This window comes from Acartia tonsa, chromosome 5 (genome assembly GCF_053477335.1).
Source record: "Acartia tonsa isolate MP-2025a chromosome 5, ASM5347733v1, whole genome shotgun sequence".
Taxonomy (NCBI): Eukaryota; Metazoa; Arthropoda; class Copepoda; order Calanoida; family Acartiidae; genus Acartia; species Acartia tonsa.
In genome coordinates this window covers 23,265,434-23,287,496 of record NC_137264.1, presented here as the reverse complement: position 1 = coordinate 23,287,496, position 22,063 = coordinate 23,265,434, and the positions used below count along the sequence as shown (strand labels likewise).

Genomic DNA, 22,063 nt, shown 5'->3' with positions numbered 1-22,063 from the left:
CCCACTCTAACTATTTACATCTGACATAGTAGCAGTGGGAACCATTTTTAACGTCTTTAGTTATGACGCGGTGTCGGGCCGAGATTCGAACCGACGACGAGCGGATGCGCTACGTGTTGAGCCACGGTCGCGGGTTGATTTAGAGAATACTATCTAGATTATCTAGGTTATCTCTATCGTCCTAGTTCTGCAAACAACAGACGATTAGACACAATTATAATGTTAAAATAATTAAATACTTAACATGATATTGAAATATATAATTTATTTCTGTATTGGATTTTATTAAAATATGTGATATTTAAAATCATGAAAGTGAACAAAATAAATTGAAACATTTAACATAAAAATACAGTTTTTAAGGATTTCAAAATTTTTGAGAAAACAGATTATTATCTTATTTTTTTCGTATAATCCCATATGTTGGGTTGTAGTTAAATAAAGTCAAAGTGTTCTTAATTATAACCAAATGTATATATGGTTCATAATTAAGAACTGTTTGATTTAATAGGAACCTTTAACTACAACCCAACACCCAACTTTACAGAAATACGCGAAAACTTCAGATTATAAGTTTACTTATTTTTAAATATATGATTGTCCATTTTAAAACATTATTTGTATAAATTAAAGGGCTAACTCCTTTGATATTTTTCAGATAGCCTAGAAGTTAGGGCTTTCTAAGTTTTACATATTTCTATAAATCAATGCATGAAAGGCTAATGAAAACATTACTTCTATATGCTGGCCTAGGAAATTTGTTGGATAGGGCCTATTATTTTTCATAAAATATACAAAAAGGAGAATTATATTCATAACTAGTAAAGCAACTATTTGTAGAAAAAAATTTCCGAAAAAAAGGCAGCAAAAAGATTGTGTGCATGTGTGTGGTTTGCACTGGTATCTACGAAATCTAAAGAATAAGGACATATTGCAGTTCACGGTAAAATGTTCTTTTTAACGATTTTCTCAAAAAATCCATTTACTTTAAAGGCAGCTAGCTAGGGAAAACTTCACTCAAGAAATAAGCGTAAAATAAGTCTTTTTTTGTGCGATTACTGTGCATTATTATTGTGCGAGCATAATCTACATGTTTTGTCGTTTAGCAGCCTTTTAAGTTCTCAGACTTTTAGAGAAAATCGTTACCAGGATCATTTCACCGTGAATTGCTCTAAATCCACCTATAATGTTTGGTTACAGAGTAGCTCTTAAAATTATGATATGATTTTAGAAAAAAAACCACTAACACACGAAGAATTAAAAATAAATTCCATTATTTAATTACAATAAAACTTGTATTAATAATGAAAAAGGTTTCAAACAAACAGAATACTTTAATTTGAAATAAAATGATACATAAAACAATTAAAATATAACATTATTTTAGTATGTTTTTCTTTTTTTTTAATGCATATAGTTACTTGATATTAGTTGAAATATAAAAAATATGTTTAAAAAAAAGTTTTTCATTGTTTTTTTTTATAATAAAAAATCACTTATTATCAGTACTAATTGATGGTTTTTAAGCATATAACTGTTTTTTGTTTGCATATTGTGCTTTAAATTTTATGCGTCAAAAAGAAAAGGCGTTTGGCAAGGCGCTTTAAGACTATGTGATATAAATGAATATATAATACATGGATATTGTGAGAGATTCTCCCCCTCCATTCCTCAATTATGAATTTACCCCATCTCCCCCCTCCTTACCAGGAGGGCCATGGACAAAAAAGAATATTATTTGCTACATCTTATCCCCACAAAGTTATTCCTAACAAGTTATCATTAAAATAAAAGGCTTATATTACCCCGTCCCGTCCTAGAAAATTTTTGGCCCATTTCAAAATATGGTTGATTTATGCAAAAAAAAAATGGTGGCCGTCTAAATTATAACATATGAAGGATGAAGGTGTAGCAAGTAATCTTCCAAAGTCAAAATTGCCATATTGCATACATAAATAATAGGGTTGGGCCAGATTGAGTTATAATGCCGGATATTCGGTATTCAGGTTTATATCGACACTTATAAAACAGGTCTTTTTGCATATTTTTAAAGAAATTGTACCATCTCAACTTTAAAGATCTTAAAGATACATAATTTCAATTCTAGTGTGGCGATATAACCCTGAATTCTGGGTATCCGGCATTATAACTCAGTCGGATATCCGTATCCATCCAATCTTGCCCAACCCTATTATTTATGCATGCAATTTGGCAATTTTGACTTTGGAAGATTACTTGCTATAGATTCTTTCTTCATATGTTATAATTGAGACAGTCCCCATTTTTTTTTGGTAAATTTTAGGTTTATATCGACACACTAGAGTTGAAATTTTGTAAAAATCTTTAAAATTGAGATAGTACAAAAGTTTTAAAACAGGTCTTTTTGCAGATTTTAAAAACTTTGCAGTGCTTGTACCATCGCAATTTTAGCATTTCAGAAAAAATATTTTGCATGGGTCATTGTTTGCATAAATCAACCATATTTTGACTATCATATAATATATTATTTTTCACTTTAAATGTCTTTTTAAACTTTATTTACTTTCATTTACTGCATAGAAGAAAATAAACTTTTTTTTCTGTCAATATTTTTAAACTCTTTGAGAATATAATTAATTCAGTATTATATCAATAGCATCTAAAGTTTTAATTATTATGATGAATTTCTTTTTATAGAAATGGGTTGAAGTTATATGATTTGTTTATTTGTAGACGTCTTTCTGACAGCTTTTCTATCCATATATTTGTAAGATATGAATGTTTAGAAATAAGTTCACTTGGTATATTTAAGATTGCTAGATAGCAAGCTTCTCTTGATATCTTCAAGATAGATATTTAGCTAGCAATTAAATAAGTTTACTCCTTAAGGGTTCTTAGCTATCTTTGTTTACTAGAATTGTCAACTAGAGATAGCAAACTTCGCTAAATGTTTTCAAGATATATAGCTAGATAGCAAGAAGATAAGTTCACTCCTCATGGGTGCTTAGCTATCTTTGTTTAGTAGAATTGTCAACTAGGGCTAGCAAGCTTTTCTGGATATCTTTAAGAACGATAGCTAGCAAGCAAGTAGGTAAGTTCACTTCTCATGGGTACTTAGCTATCTTTGTTTAGTAGAATTGTCAACTAGAGATAGCAAACTTCGCTGGATGTCTTCAAGATAGATAGGTAGATAGCAAGTATATAGATTTACTCCTCATGGGTGCTTAGCTATCTTTGTTTTGTAGAATTGTCAACTAGAGCTAGCAAGCTTCGCTGGATATCTTCCAGCCTTTTGTCAATATGTCCGACCTAAACATAACAAGGATGACATATATAAGCAGCGAAACACGCTAAAATGTAAAGACAGAGAGGGTTCAAGTAAGAGCAGATGTTTAGTGATAAAAAATCAAGAATATATTTATACTTAAAAAATCACGAAACTTTTACAGATGTCTAATATACTTTTTAATATTTTTCGATTTTAGCAAGGCTGATAAACAATGCTATTTTAGATAGCAGTCTAGAAAAACACATTTTCCAAATTGTGTTACGGAAAACTTTTATCTGCCGAAATTAGGAATATGTCTATGTACTTTTTGGAAACAAATAATCTTCAGATAAAAAGCTGGACAACTCCCCAACTGTGGGAAATCAGTGCTCCTAGATGCATCTTAGGGCTTATTTGCTAGAAAATGTGAAATCAATCATTCTTCAAATTTTTTACCTGGCTTTCCAGCCTGTGTAATCTGGCACCAATAGTTACAGGCTTGGCATGAGGCTTCTGAAATATATCTATAATACAAAGTAGAACGATGTCTGTCTGTCTGTGTGTTTGTGTGTTTGTCTGTTTGTTTGTAGCGAAGGATCTCGCTAACCGCTGAACCGATCGGGTTCTCCTTTACAGGGTAGCTTCTCATAGTTCCCGGGAAGGTTTATAACTATTTTCTTGGGGGTGGGACACCCCTAACCCCCCAAAAAATGAAAAATCCCCCCCCCCAAAAAAAAATAATTTTTTTTTTCTTTTTAAAACTAAAATTAAAATAGTGGGGTCGACTACCCCCCCCCCAAAAAAAAAAAAAAATCTCCTCCCCCCAAAAAATTTTTTTTTCCCTTTTTTATTTTAAATCTAAAATACGAAAAATTGGTTTGATCAAACCTCTTGGGGCAAAGCCCCTAGAGGCTAGGGGCGAAGCCGCTAGTAATATATAAATAGTTACAGGCTTGGTAAGAGGCCTCTGAAAAGAATAGATAAATAGTTACAGGCTTGGCTAGAGGCTTCTGAAATAGATAGATAAATAGTTATAGGCTTGGCATGAGGCTTCTTAAATAGATAAATAAATAGTTACAGGCTTGGCATGAGGCTTCTGAAATATAGTCATGGATGCATTAATAAGAATATATAAGAAAAAAAAATATTATCACCAAATAATAAATTATACTTTAAAAACTACATACGAAACCTCTCTTCCAGAAAGATATCCAAGTATTACTTAATATAGCGGCTACGCCCTTAGAGGCACTTGAGGGAAGTGGGAGGGAGAAGTCGACCCACCACTTTCTATTTAAGTTTTAAAAATAAAAGTAAAAAAAATTTGTTAAAGAAGCCTTTTTTCCTAAGGACGAATTATAAAACTCTTCTACACCCATAAGAAGCTTAACTGTAAAGAAGAACCACAATGGTTCAGTGGTTAAAATAATTTGTAACCTTATCTCCACCATGATGATAAGTTCCAGGTTTTCCCAGGGTTTGATCCAAGCGGCGCTGTAACTCCTAAAAAGAACAATAAAGACTGATAATAGTTATTTCTCGCATCGTATTATAAACGGCTTTCCAAGGATATAGAATGTACAATTATAAGATTAAAACTAGTTTTTTAGCCCCGAGGTGCCAAAGGCACCGGCTAAAAAACTGGTTTTAATCTTATGATTGTACATTTTTATATTCGTAGAAAGCTGAATATAATTCGGTGCTAGACATAGTTTTTTCGTATGGATGAGAACCGGTTCCTATCCACCGGATTCGAATGAATACGAGAAATTATTCTACTATTTTTTTCATAGAATTTTGGTTCGTTAACTACATCAATACAATTACAAAAAGGGTTTTCATTTAGTTTTTACCTAGTTATTTATTTCTGAAATTAAAAGTTCTTCAAGTTCCCTTTTCACTTAATTTTTATTTTATGATTTTTATGAATTTTTACACTTCATAATTACATAGACATTTTTACTATAGTACACTCTTCTTTGGGAGCCATATAAAATCCTTTCATATGTTACAAACTAATGATTTTAAACATTCAAGCTGTGCTGCCATGGAAAACAAAACCTTACCTTAATTCTGACCATCATGTTCAGATGTCCCTGGGAATATTGTTCTATGACATCCCTTACATCATACGGTTTTCTTGCCTAGGTAGATATATATACATCTGGATTGATAGATAGATCCAGATAAATATAAAGAAAGATAGGTATATTATTGTACAATGTACAGTACATAGATAGATAAACAGATAGATAGGTAGGATAAAAGTTATAAGAAATATTTTTCTGGTATTCATATGAAAACGGTGGATTAGAACCGGTCCTCATCCCTACGAAAAAACTATGTCTAACATCGTATTATACTCAGTTTTCTACGAAAATAAAAACTGGTTTTAATCTTATAATTGTACATTTTATATCCATGGAAAGCTGTTAATTATACGATGCAAGAAATAACTATTCTATTCCATCCCTCAAATCATAGAGTCTTCTTGTCTTCATCGATAGATTAATAGGATAGATTAGACAAATATATAAGTACAGAGGCAGATAGATATGTAGATAGATCGATAGACATGATTAATAAAAAGCACTGACATCATTGGGTTTTATAGATAGATAGTTAGATAGATAAATAGATAAGTAGATAGATAGATCACCTGTTGAAACTTTCTTCTTGATACAAAGTATTTAATTTTGCGGATAGCTCGGATAGCGTTCTTGTGAGCACAGGTTAAACTAAAATAGATAGATAGATATAATTATAAATACAACTATAATTCCAGTGTAGGTATAAACACAAATTTTATTTTTAGTCATTTTTTTGTTTTATTTTATTAGATGAGATGATATTTTCCCTTAAATTACCCATTCGAGCAATTTTTTTTTAGTTTATTTTTAAAGGTGGGTAAATGGTTTCTTCAGTGCTTTATAGACACTTTGAGGGAAAGTACCCAAATAGTTCAGTAGCATGCAAAACTAACACAAAACAATTAATATACAATATCAAATACATGTTGCTTCACCCCTAGGCTGCAGGGAAGGACGAAATTAAAACCATAACAAAACATATATCAAGCTTCCATGAAAAGTGCCACTAATACAGATTAGCGTGCAGAAGGGGGATGTAAGCACACCCCTTAAAATATATATTAGGAAAAAATGTCGTTGCCCTTTTTTTACCCACTCAAGGTTTACTCCCTACCCCCGTCATTGACACGCCCTTGTTATTAAAAACGAAGCATTTCTATAATAAGTCCGTTCGAAAATGCTGATTTTTAAAACTTTTGGAAACTAATTTTTGTATGTTAAAATTATTTGATTCATCTGATTTTTGGTATACTGATTCCTATTATAATAAGGTACAATGTTATAAGCGAAGCATCTCTAAAAAAAGTCCTAAAAATGTAAGTATGTCCTCAATCTTGTATTTAATCAATTTTGCAACAAATTTTCTTACAATTTTGTTCACACTTTGCATTAATATTCTGCAAATTAAGTTCTGACTCTCTAAAAGTGTCAATGTTCATTTGTTCTACCATTTCAGAGTTTCTCTTTTATGTCATTCTTGTTATAACAATAATATTCAGTGAAAGCTATCTAATCCAATCACTTACATAACAAAGAAAAGCATAAATACTCATAAAAATAAAATACATTAAGAAAGTATTAATACACTCCTATAGTATTGCTTTGAAAAGATTACGTAAATATTTTAGTGGTTTCCCCCTAATTGTCTGGTCGAGCACAGAAACACTAACCCCCCATTATTTTGAAGTTAACTGAAAATAAAAATGTTTTCGTGTTTTTGTTTAGGTAAGGTTTTACTGGATGCTCTACAGGGTTATAATGCACCGTAGGTATAGGCTCCTCTGGGTTAGAAAGAGCATCATTTTGATAAATTTTAATTAATTCTATAGTCAAAATTCAATACCTCACGACCTTACAATACCCAGCACTAAAAGAACATATAGGTTTTTTGTTAACCCCGTCAGCTAATTAGCTTTATGATCTCAATCTCGAAGGTTAAATTTTGTTAACCCTTACAGATCGGGCCCCAATTCCCACCTTAATAGATCGGGGGGGAGGGGGCTCAAAGAGCCCCCCCCCCCTCTATCTCGGCTCCTGGTACAGATAAAGACGTAGAATTTTTTTATGGTGGTTCATGTGTATTTTTAGAGAAAATTACTTTTTCTATTCATAGCAGTCAGACCGCTCCTTAGCCGCTTTTTAGCGGCCGGCCGCTAAATTTTAAAACAGCTGTAGAGCGGCCAATTTTGCAGCTAGGATGACCAAATTTTAGGACGAACTTTTATTTTTCATAACAAAAAAATTACTTTTTCTGGTCATCGCCGAAAAACGGCAAATAACGGAAACCGCCATTTTCGGCGGTTACAGCGGTAAAACGGCGGTTGGCGGCGCAAATTAATATTTCTATCTGTTTATTATTGCTCAAGGATTTACCAAAAAAAATTATAGGTCTCTAGCTGTAATAGAAGCCACGATATTCATGATATATGTATGTAGTAAAAGCCGGACAAAAATCGGTCATAAAGTCGGTCAGGGAGCGGTCAAACGGTCATAACACCACTTTTCTCAGAAGGTCATTGATATCTAAGTATTCACCAAAAATTTTTAGGTTTCTACCTTATACACAAAAGTCATAATGTAGAAATTAAGATTTATTTAGAATTTTTCAAATTTTTTTTGCTACCCAACCGACTTTGACCGGACACCACGACCGACACAGACCAGATATCCTAATAAAATCAACTCTTGCCGACGTATAATTACTAAACTTAAAAAGTCATGAAGTTACAGCTCTTCATCTTACCTCTTTGAGCCCCCCCCCCCCCCTGATCTGTAAGGGTTAACATAGAAATATCTTATGAAGATTATATGTAGTAAAAGTACTATATATTCTAAGTTAAATTAATTATGCTATAATATGACAGGAGGACGTCAAAGCTTTTTTATTGGAGGAGATGGGGGGGGGGGGGTGATTTGTTAAAAAAAGACAATAACTTTGTTCGTTAGCAGAATTTAACAGGGATTTTAATTTTTACAAAAACATGACTTGGTAATTAACTGTTTTATGGAAATTTAAACATTCACTGATATAATTATTTTAGAAATATTTTTCTAGCTTAATGTTGCTACGCTACTTATAAACACAATGATAGTTTTTTTTTATTAAAATGTTTGATCAAAAAAACCTATTGTCTTTTTATGTTAATTTGTATTTGTCTCAAGATTTTTTGTCTTACTCACATCCCTTTCAACATTTTTAATTAGTGAGACTTCTTTATAATCCCTTTTCTAGCTAGGTGGACAAAATAACCCTACCCCATTCTTTTTTGACATCTGAAAAAACTGTTTTACCTAGATCCTATGTGTGCCCTAAACCAAAGGGGATCTCCTAACCCTTTATTATTCTATCCTAATGTAAAAGTGAAAGGACGTCTTTCTGTATGTAACGAAGGATCCGATATGGTTCTGCTTCTTATAGGTTCAGCTAAAGATTATAACATTTTAGGAGAGTGTACCTCAACCCTCCCCAGAGTGTACCTCAACCCTCCCCAGAAAGTACCTAAACCCTCCCCAGAGTGTACCTCAAACCTCCCCAGAGTGTACCTCAACCCTCCCAGAGTGTACCTCAACCCTCCCCAGAGTGTACCTCAACCCTCCCCAGAGTGTACCTTAACCCTCCCCAGACTGTACCTCAACCCTCCCCAGAGTGTACCTCAACTCTCCCCAGAGTGTACCTCAACCCTCCCCAGAGTGTACCTCAACCCTCCCCAGAGTGTACCTCAACCCTCCCCAGAGTGTACCTCAACTCTCTTCAGAGTGTACCTCAACCCTCCCCAGAGTGTACCTCAACCCTCTCCAGAAAAATCAATCCTAGATAAACTAGCCCAACCCCTACAAATTTTCTTTTTCTTTTAAAAACTAAAATTGAAATTGGAGGGTCGATTCTGGGGGCGTAGCCGCTAGTCCCAAAACAACCAAGCAATAAAAATATTCACGTTTATAAATCATAAAGTGTGTAAATGGTCCAATTACAATTTGCGGGAAATTGCTGGTACATCCTTACAAATTAGGTAGCTAATATACTTTTTTTTATTAAATTGAAAATTAATTTTACAAAATAGAATAAAAATTACTATATCATACAACGTTTAAAATAGCGCAGCTCCTATTGTATTTTCTATTCACTCGTCATTCTGTTCGTTTATCTGACAGTGTCTAGTTATGTTAAATTTTGAATTTAATGAAAATTCATGGTAAAAATTTACTTTTCTGTTATTTTTTCATCAATATTAAATATGTTGTTGTTTGTTCTTGCTGTGCTACTTCTGAACAAAATTTCTGAAAAAATTATTCATACATCCGAAAAAATAGATCTATCTAAGCAGATTGTAAATCTGCTTATTCGGAGCCAAATCAAAGTTTCTCATATTTTAAGGGATAAGATAAATTTGGACGATAAATTGATGTTCATCCCAAATTACGATAGCAAAATTACTCCATTTCTAATATATTGATGAACTGAACACCAACCATTAATGAGTTTAAGATAAAGGTACACTAAGTTATACGCTAACGAATGAGGGAACGTGTTTATTAAATCTTGAATACAATTTTAGTTTTAACTCTTCCCCTCTGATTAAAGCTAAAATTGACCTTTGATAAAAATCAAATCAAATGTTTTGGTATAGTCAAACTGATACAAATAAAAAAGGAATAAACTAAAATAGATATAAATATACTAATTTCTTCGTAATCATAGAATGGAAAAAGTAAAGAAAATTACGGAAAAATAACATTAATTTACTATTAACAATAAACCGAAATAATAACAAAAATTGTGTTTGTTTGAATCTTTACAAAACTATATGATTGATTACAATAATGTATTTTTTTACTTTAGTGTATAGTTGATAAATAGTTATGTTATTTACTCTAAAGGCGCACATAAAGTACACTCTGGAGCACTGAAACACCCCCCTCCCCACGGCCCTATCCAATATTTTTAAAATAATCTAAGTTAAGGGGGTAGTTTTTGTTTTTTTTGTTTATTACTCTAGATCTGGTTAGCTCAGGTTATATAAAGTACTGGATATGGAGTTAAAGGCATCAAAAAAAAACTATCCTCCCTTTATTTTTAATTTATTTCAAAAATAAGTGGCAAGGGTGGCTTAATCGGCCACTGTGGAAAAAACCACTCTCTACAATAAGTAGCGCACTAATAAGTAGTTTAATACTCTTTATAGTAAATTAATCAATTTGTCTATATGTGTGGGTTTTTTTATCTATCTCTAATTCAGCCTTGTTTTCTTTATACTACATCATTATAAAACTTTTACTTCACCTCGAATAGGCACATTTAGATTGCCCAAAATATTTTACTGTTTTTTTTTTATGTTCGGCTGCCAAGACAGGCTTTTATTCCCGTTTTCATGTTATACATATTAAATTTACTTTGTTTATATGATTTTTAGAATGGTGATTTCTTTGACGACTGGGTGCAAAATGTCCACGAATTTAGGCTTTAATCAACATTGAGTTCTTTGGTTCTCGTTGGTATTACCTAAAAATATGTTTTGAACATGAATTTTTGTTATTCTTTATTTAAAATTGTACTTTTTCAAGACAGCACATCACTTTGAGGTTTGGAAGCATTGATTTAATTGTTAGAATATCTTGGTGCTTGTGGCCAGGAAAGAAGGGATAGTGATTCCCGACCAATTTTAAAACCTTTAGTTCAAATGCCTTATGACTTTAAACATCACAATAACATAAAAAAAATAATAAACAAAATTAAATCTTTTTTAGACCTTAAAATAAATGGTTTATTTGGCCACTTCTAGTTTAGGACCAGCCAATCAAAATTCAATAAAAGAATCCCAAGTTTTTCAGCAAAGAAAAAGATAACTCGATTATATTTTTAGTCCAATGTCCTCTCCATCAAGGAATTATTGGCAAAACTCTATGCCTTTTCTTAAATAAAACGCAAAAAAGTATACACTAAAGATTTTATGCAACAATAATTCTAAAAATCAACAAAATCGTAAAGCATTCCTTTAAATTTGGGGAATTATTTGTAACTGCGAGTAGAATATTCATCCCCCAGAAATCTGAATTTCTAACAGTTATTTCTAAATGTTGAATTTGTTGAAAGCTTGGAGCCAATGCCTTTAGTTGAAGTCAAAGAGAGGTATGTCAAAGTAAAAGAATGAAAAAGAAAGAAAAATTTCTACATATTAAAAGATATTACCTCTCTTTTACCATTATCTAATATCATGATGTGTTACTTTTGTTAAGGGGGGTGGGTAGGTATTTCCTGCACCCCTCCCTTAAAATATTCAGGGAGGGTGTAATGTTTCCTAAAGGTTAACTTCTTTTTGGGTGGATTGGCTTAACATCCCCTTTAACCCTATCTATGGTTTTAAGATTTGCAGTGATGTAATAAACTAGATAATGGTTGATAAATTTATATACAAATCAATCAAAATCACTACAGAATAAAGTGATTGGTGGAAAAGATGGTACACTGCTGGTGTGTACCAACAAATCAAGATTTGAAAAAAAAAATTAGTCATTGAATGAAAGAACACGGTTAAAAACTATGGGTACAAATATAATTTACAGTCAATGGAAATCCCCCTTTGATCATTAGTATAAAAAAATGTAATATCTTCTCTTTAATTTTCTGGACAAAAGTTAAAAATTGATCTTCCCAATGAACACCCACATCATTTTCAAGTCTCAACTTTTCTATACAATTATATTCCAATAATTCTTTAATTTCTTCAACATTTGTAGATTTGTTCAATTTTAAAATTAATAATTTCTCTTTTAAAACTCGTTGAGAAATTTCAAATAGATTATTTGATATTTTTGATGCATTTAAAAGATCTTTTGGTGTAAGATAATAAAGTATTTTAGTTAATATTTCTGGGGGTAGTTCTTCAAATAAATTCATTATTACTTTAATATTCTTTAACTCTGAAAAATTATAATATTTCATTTTTAAGCAAGGTTGATAGTTAAGTAAATACGTCAAAGATTTGAAAAATACATTTTTTTATCTGATTGTATAACTACCAACAATTTTTATTTTGAAACCGACAATTTTATCTGAAATACACTATATAATTTTTCTGATGCTTGTTGACCTAATATGATCAACATTTGAGAAAGCGTCTCAATTCTATTTTGTTATAAACAAGCTTTTTGTATTAAAGTTTTTAGTTGTTTTATTACTTTAAAGTGTAAAAATGTTTTGTTTTGAACTTGTTGGCTACGAGCCAATATTGTATGTCAACAATAGTCAGCTGTTAGCAATGTAATGAAAAAAGGATATTTACTACTAATTCAGGATTTAATTTTTCATAGGTCCTTTAAACCTTTAATACTACAGAGCACAGAATTCACAGGAAGCAAATATAAGAAGAAAAAATTATGATTTTAATTAAATTATAATTGACCATTTTTATTTAATATTTGGTGAATATTTTTAAAAATTATAAAATTAAAAAAAATTTATTAAAATTGTATATTTTTATAACTTGAAGGTCATGTCTGCCGGACTCTTCTTGTTTTATCTATCATTAATATTTTTTTGAGTACTTATGCCTTGAAGTGTTTGTTTTTATCTCTTTAATTTAAAAAATTAAATCTTTAAAATTTACTATCAAAATAACATTAATTACTATCAATAAGTGTTTAAGTAATTTTATAGTATCTCCGAAACGGCTCGGCTGAGGGTTATACAATTGTTAGCAGATTATCATACTTTATTGGAAGATAAATCCGATTGGGTCTAACTCAAGGACTAGAAACGATAACATTATGGGAACTGGTTCTACCCCATACCTTATTTTCTTCCCAACATTTCGTCATGAGTCATGTTGGAAGGGTGACACAAATTTCATATACCAGATTTTACGATTTGAAAAAAATTATCTCTATATTATAGCGAATTAAACAATCTTGCAAGCATCGCTTTTATCTTTTAGAGAAAAATAGTAAAACTGAGATATGAAATTTGCGTCACCCTTTCAATATGACGCATAACCGCTTCGACCGCAAGACGTGGCATTACTTTGTCCACTATCATAAATCCACCCCCCCCCCCCTCCTTGCCAATATAGGGGAATCAACAGTTGCATTTTATTGGAACTAAAGATGTCCATATATATATATTCCCATTGATATTAGACAAAATTACTCCTTTTGAAGTGAAAAAATTAGACACTGCTAGTTTGTATAACCCAAATAAGGTTTGATAAAAGTTCCCAAACATTTTAAGCCAACAAATGAGAGAAACTTAAAAATTTGTATGTCCCCTCCATTTCGGGTATAAGTTATTTTGATATGATACAAAGATTATTTGATTATTTACCTTAATATAAAACTTTTTTATTCTTTTTCCTATTTTTCTTTCTTGTAAAGAAATGTATTTGACTATCAATCTAAAACCAACTTGTTTAGACGCAAGAATAAATCAAAACACATATGGTTTTTACTAGAAGAATTGTACTTTGACTGATTTTTGGAATTAATTTAATTTTAATTTATAATAAGTAGCTATACACTAAGACTTCTTTTTATGAAAACATTAAAAATCTGAGGGATCTTGAGTGATTAAACAATGGACAATACATTGATGAACATCCTCTTTGATGATAAACAAAAGTAAACCATCTGTAGTAATTTTTGAAATACTGTAAAAGTACCTAAAGTTTTTAGCCAACGAAGAAAAAACATGGTTATAAAACTTTGGGTACTAATATAATTTACAGTTCAATGTCCAATTCCTCTCTGCAAAAATATATATTATCAAAAGTGGGGACATCTACACGCTTCTATTTCAAATTGCTATTTTATATTTTAAATCTAATCAGGGCCACATGAATTTGGCAATAGACGATAAATTAATCTACCCCAAAGTGATTCTTTGTAAATTTCCGATGCTGCGCAAAATGGTACAAAAAAATTGACGTCATATGATAAAATAACCAATGAGAGGCGAGTATATATTTTACCATTGGTCAATTACAATGTATACTGGCGTCTCATTGGACAACTTTATAGTATGACGTCAGTTTTTTTGTACCATTTTGCGCAGCATCTAAATTTCCGCCTTTTAAGGCATTAAATAAGGGTTGAAGAATAATTTGCACCTATTGTCTTTCTTCTCATTGGCAATTTCCCTCAAAGTGGCTTGTCGAGTACTGAACCTCCCCCCTTCCCCCTTATTTTGAGATAAATTGCAAATAAGGAGGAGGGGGAGTATTACGCATCTTTGTTTGTTACGGTCTTGTTAGGAACGAATATTTTGAGTACTGGGTACCCTACGAAGGGTTAGGGCCAACCGTATATTTTAGCCTGTTAGGTATAGGGATAAAAAACTCCCTCCAAACTCTAAAAAAAAGGGGGGCGGGAAGGTTGCATCTCTTGAATTAACCACATTGTTAAGTACTAAAAACTAAACTAAATACTTTTTTCATGCATAACATGATAACATGCATAACTTCGAATCCATTTCCAAACAAAACGCTCATAAAGAAAATCCAAAAAGTTTGGCCACTGCCATATTTGAAAAATTACTAAAGGGTGAGCAAAAAAATATTACGCTTACCGATAGAACCGCTTTTAAGTCTATTTTTTGGAAATATAAGAACGATTCCTCTGCTACGTATAGTTAGGGAGCTACGTGTTAAAATGTCTCAACTGACTTAAAACTTGACTTGCGAGTAAAATTTATGCCATTTAGCTCCTAGATCATTTGTAACACAGGAACCTTCTTGTTTTTCCAAAAAATATAGTTCAAAGCGGTTCTAACGGTATGCGTAACATTTTTCTACTATTAACACAAGCCGCGCAATTTGAATTTGAAAAATGTACGCAGCTCTTTTTGCACATCCTATTCTATAATATTAAGTAATATACTCGCAAGTCAAGTTTTACTTCAGTTGGGACATTTTAACGCGTAGCTCCTTACCAATGTGTAGCACAGGAATAGTTTTTATATTTCCAAAAAATGAACTTTATGGCGGTTCTAATGTTATGCCTACCTTTTTTCTACAATTAACACAAGCCGCCCAATTTGAATTTTAAAAATGTACGCATTTTTTTGCTCACCCTTTAATTGATAACTTCAAAAAATATATTTTAATTGTACAAACTTTTGGAATCTTCTAAACAATATTTTCCAGGAGATGGAATAATGCATCCGTAAATACACTTTTTTTCTCCAAATCTTTAAACTTTGTTTATTTTAATAACAATTATATGGTGCAAGATCAAATAAAACCCAAAATGCTGCTTCTAAAAGTTGAAATAATATTTTGTGTTAAAACTCTTTTTGTTTAGTACATTCTAGTAAACAAATTTAAGTTTAAGAAATTTTTGTTACACAAGAATTTATATATGAGAGTTCCGCTATGGTACTTTTGGTTTTGCACTTATACTAGGGCTACAATAACATGATTCATACCGGTAATTTGGAGAAAAATAATTATTTTTGTCGGGTGCAGTATTCCCCGCGTTAACTAATGTGCAATATAAAAAAACTTACTCCTCCAAGTCATAAAGTCTGAACCCAGAATGAGGAGAAGCACTGAACAAAAAATAAGAAAAGATACAGAATATCAAGAAAATCAAGAATGACAACAGTCATAAATGGCGTAGCATAGTGTTATGACATAGACCTTAATTTAGGAGTTTATTAAAAGATCTATGAAAAATTATTCTTTCATTATTGACCTTAGCTTACAAGGTATATTTTAAGTTAATTTAAATTTTTATCTCCTTTAATTGTTCCTATTTTTTGAAACATTTTTAAGCCCTATTGTTAAATTTCAATTTATCATAATATAATTGTGACTATGCCCCCCTGGAGGCCTCTAGGAGCACTTGAGTTAAAGGAGGAAAGTCAATCCGTCTCTCATTCTTCAATTTTAATTTTTAAAAAGAAAACTAAAAAAAAATTAGGTGGTTGGGAGGTTTCTTTGGGCGATTTCTCTTGGGAGAAGAAGAACCAGATCGGTTCAGCGGTTAGCAGTACAGACAGACAGAAATAATTTAATCCTAACAATAAGCTTAAACAATTAACTTATTATTTGTTATCGCTGTGCTACTTTTGGACATGATTGTCTTTGTTTTAAAATTGACATAAGACAAGTGGACAAAGATAATTATAGAATAACAAAACTTTTAAGATTAAATGTAAAAAGATGAAATTGAAGCAAGAATCTAAAAATAAATAATTAAATATTTTATTTGTTCTCATATTCTTGCAATTAAAGATAGTTAGAAAGTAAACTTTTTAAAGTAAGATAGAGAGGTCCTTTTTATAAAGGAGTTATAATAAGACAAATAGCTGTATAGCCTTTAACATTTTTCTTATAAAGTCGGAAATACAAACAGACTTTCCCTTTCCTTGTCTAAGGACAGGTACACAATGAAGGAATAGTTATTCATCATATTGTATTATAAACAGCTCTCCGCGGATAGTGAAAAAGAATCCCAGTTTTCCTAGTCCAAAGGGACATAAAGTCAGGGCCAACAAAACTAGTTGTATTTTTTTTAATATTTTTGGAAAATTGTCTATGATACATGATTTTTTTCATTATGGTTAAGAACCAACCAGTGTGCTAATCAAGTAGATATCAGTCAGTTTCGAAACCTTTTTTGTATTTCCGTCTTTATTATTAGAACCAAAATTGCTACATGAAGAAAACAGTGATAAAAAAAAATTCATGATATATATAGATTGGTTTTGAAAAGAAGTGTCTGATAGTTTTCATATTTTAAAACCAGCAATAAACAGATTGTTTAAAGGGAAAAGACTATTGAACATCAAGTTTATTTTGACTCACTTTTCCCATAAATTATGATAAATTAAATTATCCCTTATGTAGATTTTAAAGTTAATAATTGGCAAATCATGAAACTGGTTGACCAGTATAATTTACAGTCCAATGTCCCCTCCATTCCTTGATTTCTGCTATATCAAGAAAATAAAGACAAAAAAGAATTAAAAGTCAAATAACATCTTTTTATATATCTAAACTTTTGGAATGTTAAATTGTTTTTTGAATAGCTTTTAAGGGCAGAATATCTTCTTAGTCCAATGAACTGCAACAGGCCTCAGTCAAATTGAAAATTTAAGGGCAATATATAGACGCTCTCTATAGTGCCTATAAAAATGACGTCATACAATACAAATGACCAATGAAAGGCTAATACACAGACTAAATTACCAATAGCAGACCAGTACACATTGTTGTGGCTAATGGTAGGCCAGTATGACGACATTTTTATAGGCACTATAAAAAGCTTCCAATATGGAGTTTTTTTTTATGGGACTCATCGGGACACAATTTAAGAAACTTCAAATAAAAAAACAATCCCTTTATTTCTGATTTTAAAAGATAGTAATTTATGTTGAGTTGCCCTACCTGTGTAACCTGGAGGGCTCGTCGTCCACATCCAAATCTGGCTCGGATACTGAAATACAAAAAAAATATGTAAATCTAGCGGATAGGCCCCATAGAGGCCTCTAGTGGCACTTACAGGGGGAGGGGAAGGGGGCGAATAATTAAATTAGACAGTTATAAACCCTACAAGGACCTATGAAAAGTTAACCTGGAAGGGAGAATCATGTCGGTTCATCTGTTAGCGAGATCCAGTGGTACAGACAGACTAACAAACAAACAGACAGAGTTCCTGTTACTTTTATATAAGGATTTTCATTACTTATAAAATTTTAAAGTAAAAACCAGAGAAGAATTACACAATAAAATTTGTAATTTTGCTTATCCTTGAGAATGTATGTCGATTAATCTCCATTGTTTTATCTTTTAAGATCTCCATCCATATTCTGTGCAGATTTAGAAGGAGGAGTGTCCACACCCCGTCAAAAATAAGATATTTCAAAGAACGTCCTTTCCCCCTTTTTTTTTACATATCTCTGAAAAATTCTGTACACACTAATGTATCGCCGCTGCGAAGGGTTCTAAACCTGCTGGAACCTTTTTCTATAGGGATCTCGTAACCGTTACGGTAACTTAACCTAACCTAAGATAAGCAAAAGAAAATTCTTTTTGTAGTCCATATGCGAAATAAGGGATAATCTTCTTTACTTGATGTTTTTACAGAAACAATTTTTAAAAAAAATTAGTATTTTCTCTTAAAGTGACTTTCGAGCACATAATCCTTAAGTCCCATATTTTCAACAACAAAAAAAATGGGTGGGAGTTGTTTTCTTTCTTTATACTTTATGTCAGGTCAGGTAAGGTTGCTTTGGGTACTATGCTCCGCAGGTTCAGGCACATTAAAGGAAGGCAGCAAAGATATGAAATTTGATTAGTTTATGTTGATTATATAGCATCAATTTAAAGAGAAAAAACAAAGGGTTTTATTTCTACTGGACCAATCTTCCTACGAGGATCTCTTAACCCAAATATAAATAGATTTTTGTTGTTTTTTTTTGGCGAAAATGGAATTTAATCTTCAAAATATGATCTTCTTTATTTTATGCTTTTATATAAAAAAAAAACAATCCACTAAAGAATTTTTAATTGTACTCTAATATTTGGTATTTAAACTAATGACATGATACAGTTACATATTTCTTTTTCTCAATAAATGAATCAGTTTTTATACATAAGATTATTTTCTCAAGTGAATGAATTTATATTTGAAAATATTTAGGAATTAAAAGGGATGATACATTAATGTAGCCCCCCAATTATGCTAAACTAAGTAACCTCTTGTGTAAATTTAAATAATTGTTTGGATACTGCTACTTTGTTCTTCCCAATATAGATTTTGTATATTTTTATGTAAGAATAAATTTCCGCAAACATTTAAAATATATAAATTGTTTACACTGTAAATTTAATGGTCTTTTTATATCCTTTTTAACCACTCATTTTTCTGCCTTTTGTATATTAATTTTATGCTATTCTATTATATTTAAGTCGTAAGATGACTTTAGGATAAATTTCTTTACTTCTTAGTATACAAAAACAATAGTTTCTAGAATACTTCTATTTAACTATGAATATTGTACAATTAAATGCGTAAATTTATCCAGCCCCTAGCCTCTAGTTTTTTACACCAATAAGGTAATGAGAGATTTCATCGGATATGGGGAGTTCATAAGGTCATACCTTTTGAGGGGACCTATACAAATTTGCACTATAAAGGAGAACCATATCAGATCCTTCGTTAAACACAGACAGACATCCAGTTACTTTTATATAAGATTAACTAGTGTCTGCGCCCCTAGCAGTAAAAAATTTAAAAGCCTACAACTATCACAGGAACTATGTAAAGCTTGCTTATAATAGGAAATGAGTTCAGTAGTTATTGAGATCTTAAGCTTCAGGCAAAAAACTTACTACCTTATATAATTGTTGGATATGATATGTACCTGAGTTATTGTCAGTAATGCTGAAGGAATGGAGCAAAGTTCTCGGATCTCTCAACCGTCGGGTACTTCGGGATCCAAGCCCTAAAATAAATCTTATATATATTGGCGGTTTCCCTCAAATTACCAAGTTAAGAACAGAACCCCCAACCCCTCCTCACTATAATACTTTGGGTTAAGTTTGGTTAAATTGGGTACTGGGTAGACCCTCAGTGTTATGGCCTCCAGCAGAGGATAGACAAATGAAGAAAAAATAACACTTATTTTTAATATTTTACAAAATAAGGAGAGGAGGATGGGTTTAGTGTTTAATTCCGACCATTCATGTAGCTCAGCTACTCTAAAATAAGGTTGATAAGGTCCGCACGTCCATGTTTAGATATGTGGATAATCTAAGCTGGACATGTACTCTAAAATCAAAATTTATTCACAAGAAAAATACACCTATATTCAATTTTTAGTGTCGAACGTAAATCAAATATTTTTCCATATTTTTTTCCATCGTAGTTTAATTTTAGCAAAAAAACATTTAATGTAATCTAGACTTAAACAAAGCACGTGATGGACATAATAACAATACAATTATCAGGGAGGGATGAGACAATAGAAATAGAAGAGTAGAAGAATATTCTGAACCCTTTTTTCGTCAAATCTAAGAGAGAACATTCCTAGCAGACAAAAGTATTGTTTACTTTCGACTCAAGCTGATGTGGATTCTTAAAAAATGATAGACTCGCTATTCGATAGTGAGGCAAAATTATTTTTGTGAAAAATCATCCAAAAGCACATTAAAAATCTACAAAAATTAAACAAAATCATATGTTAATAACCCTCTTAAGATTTTATTTCATTTTTGTTAATTTTTTTATTCGATTTTGGAGGATTTTTTACAAAAATAATTTTGCCTCACCAGCGAGTTGCCAGCCTAACTTTTTTTTTAAGAATCCAACTTTGTTTCAAGCTTTCAAATTGTAAACGAAATTTTTGGGCAATTAATTCTGATTCCGCAAAGCTTTCTACTAAGAAAATATACTGTTAACAGCTGACTTTTATGTATGTATGAAATGAAAAAAAACATGCCTTCGTAAGAAAATGTGTACATAATTTCAACCAATGAGATCCAATGTAAATTCCGATGCGATTCTCCTATTGGCTCAATCAGACATTCCCTCTCTTTCTTAGTACCTTTATTGATGAGACAATGGCGGTTAAAAAAATCAACAACCCCTACTTTTTTGGAATATTTACCATTGTAGTATTTTATTCTACTTAAAGTTACTAAGTTGTAAAAGCTAGGGATGTGGATTAACTTAGGTGCCATTATCCGCTCACTCCTTGTAACAACAACACAATTTCTCTTTTATATAAAAACAAAAGATGTTTTGTTTTAATATCATAAAAATATTTTTTTTCGATAACAATTAATATTTAAGTGTATTATTAAGTGCTCCTACAACAAGTACGATAACAATAATAAGTAGCACAGCTATGATGAGAAAATTTGGCTGTTTTTCACCCTTTCTTAGGGTGACTTATATAAATGCCCATGAAGTGAGAGAAATATTAAAACAAGACAGACGAAAATTTTTAGGAATACATCTGACAAATAAACGGTTTGCCCTGTAGGAATAGTTGAACTTAACGGTGGATTTTTGTCCGCCGATTTTCCGCCCTTGACAGTGACAAACACCTTTATCAAAAAAATTTCAATATTACTTTTTTTAGCACTTCTTAATATCTGGTTAATTGAGAAAATTCAAGGAAGCGTTATCAGTTAAAATATTTTTTCTACTTTTTGTTTTTCTATCGATATTGATGTTTTTAACGTTAACTAACGGTGTTAAGACGTTAAAATTAAATTCAATCTACCTTATTTATATTCGAGAAATTTGTTTTTTTTTAAATTTGTTTTGAAATGGTTTCCGAGATATGGGGGGAGGGATAAAATACCCCCCCCCCCTCCCTCCTCCCACTGAATGATAGTTTTTAGAAGGCACCCTCGAAACAGGGTTAAATAAATCGTAACCAAGGAAAAGAAATATATTGCTATAATATTTCCAGGAAAAAAATGGAAAAAATTCTTATTCTATTTTTTTGCTAACTTGAAAAACAAAAGTTATGGATAAGTTAAAAAATTTCCAAACTTTTATGATGTATATTATCAGAGTTATTCTATAAATAAATATATTACTCTACATTTATTTTTATCTTATTTTTGATAAGGGCCATATTTGATGTGGATGTTTCCTAGGGAGGGAAGGGACATTGGACATTTAATTAGACTTGTACCCAAACAATCGTAGCTGCGCTACCTTTAATAACAAGTTACAACAAAGTTACAAATATAAATCAAGGCTTACATCACTATTA

At 31.4% G+C, this 22,063-nt stretch overlaps 1 protein-coding gene across 1 annotated transcript in view; it reads right to left on the bottom strand.

Moving 5' to 3' along the window:
- Nucleotides 1–250: 250 nt before the first annotated feature.
- LOC145319072 (potassium voltage-gated channel subfamily KQT member 1-like) overlaps nucleotides 251–22,063 on the bottom strand; it is an 83,876-nt gene continuing 62,063 nt past the window's right edge. The window contains exons 24-31 of the mRNA XM_080160899.1: nucleotides 19,697–19,777; nucleotides 17,718–17,766; nucleotides 15,833–15,874; nucleotides 5,907–5,985; nucleotides 5,314–5,391; nucleotides 4,685–4,750; nucleotides 3,704–3,760; nucleotides 251–3,288 (exon numbers count right to left, since the gene is read on the bottom strand). Of these exons, the coding sequence (XP_080017025.1) occupies nucleotides 3,208–3,288; nucleotides 3,704–3,760; nucleotides 4,685–4,750; nucleotides 5,314–5,391; nucleotides 5,907–5,985; nucleotides 15,833–15,874; nucleotides 17,718–17,766; nucleotides 19,697–19,777 (533 nt within the window). The 3' untranslated portion in view covers nucleotides 251–3,207. The remainder of the gene's footprint in view (nucleotides 3,289–3,703; nucleotides 3,761–4,684; nucleotides 4,751–5,313; nucleotides 5,392–5,906; nucleotides 5,986–15,832; nucleotides 15,875–17,717; nucleotides 17,767–19,696; nucleotides 19,778–22,063) is intronic.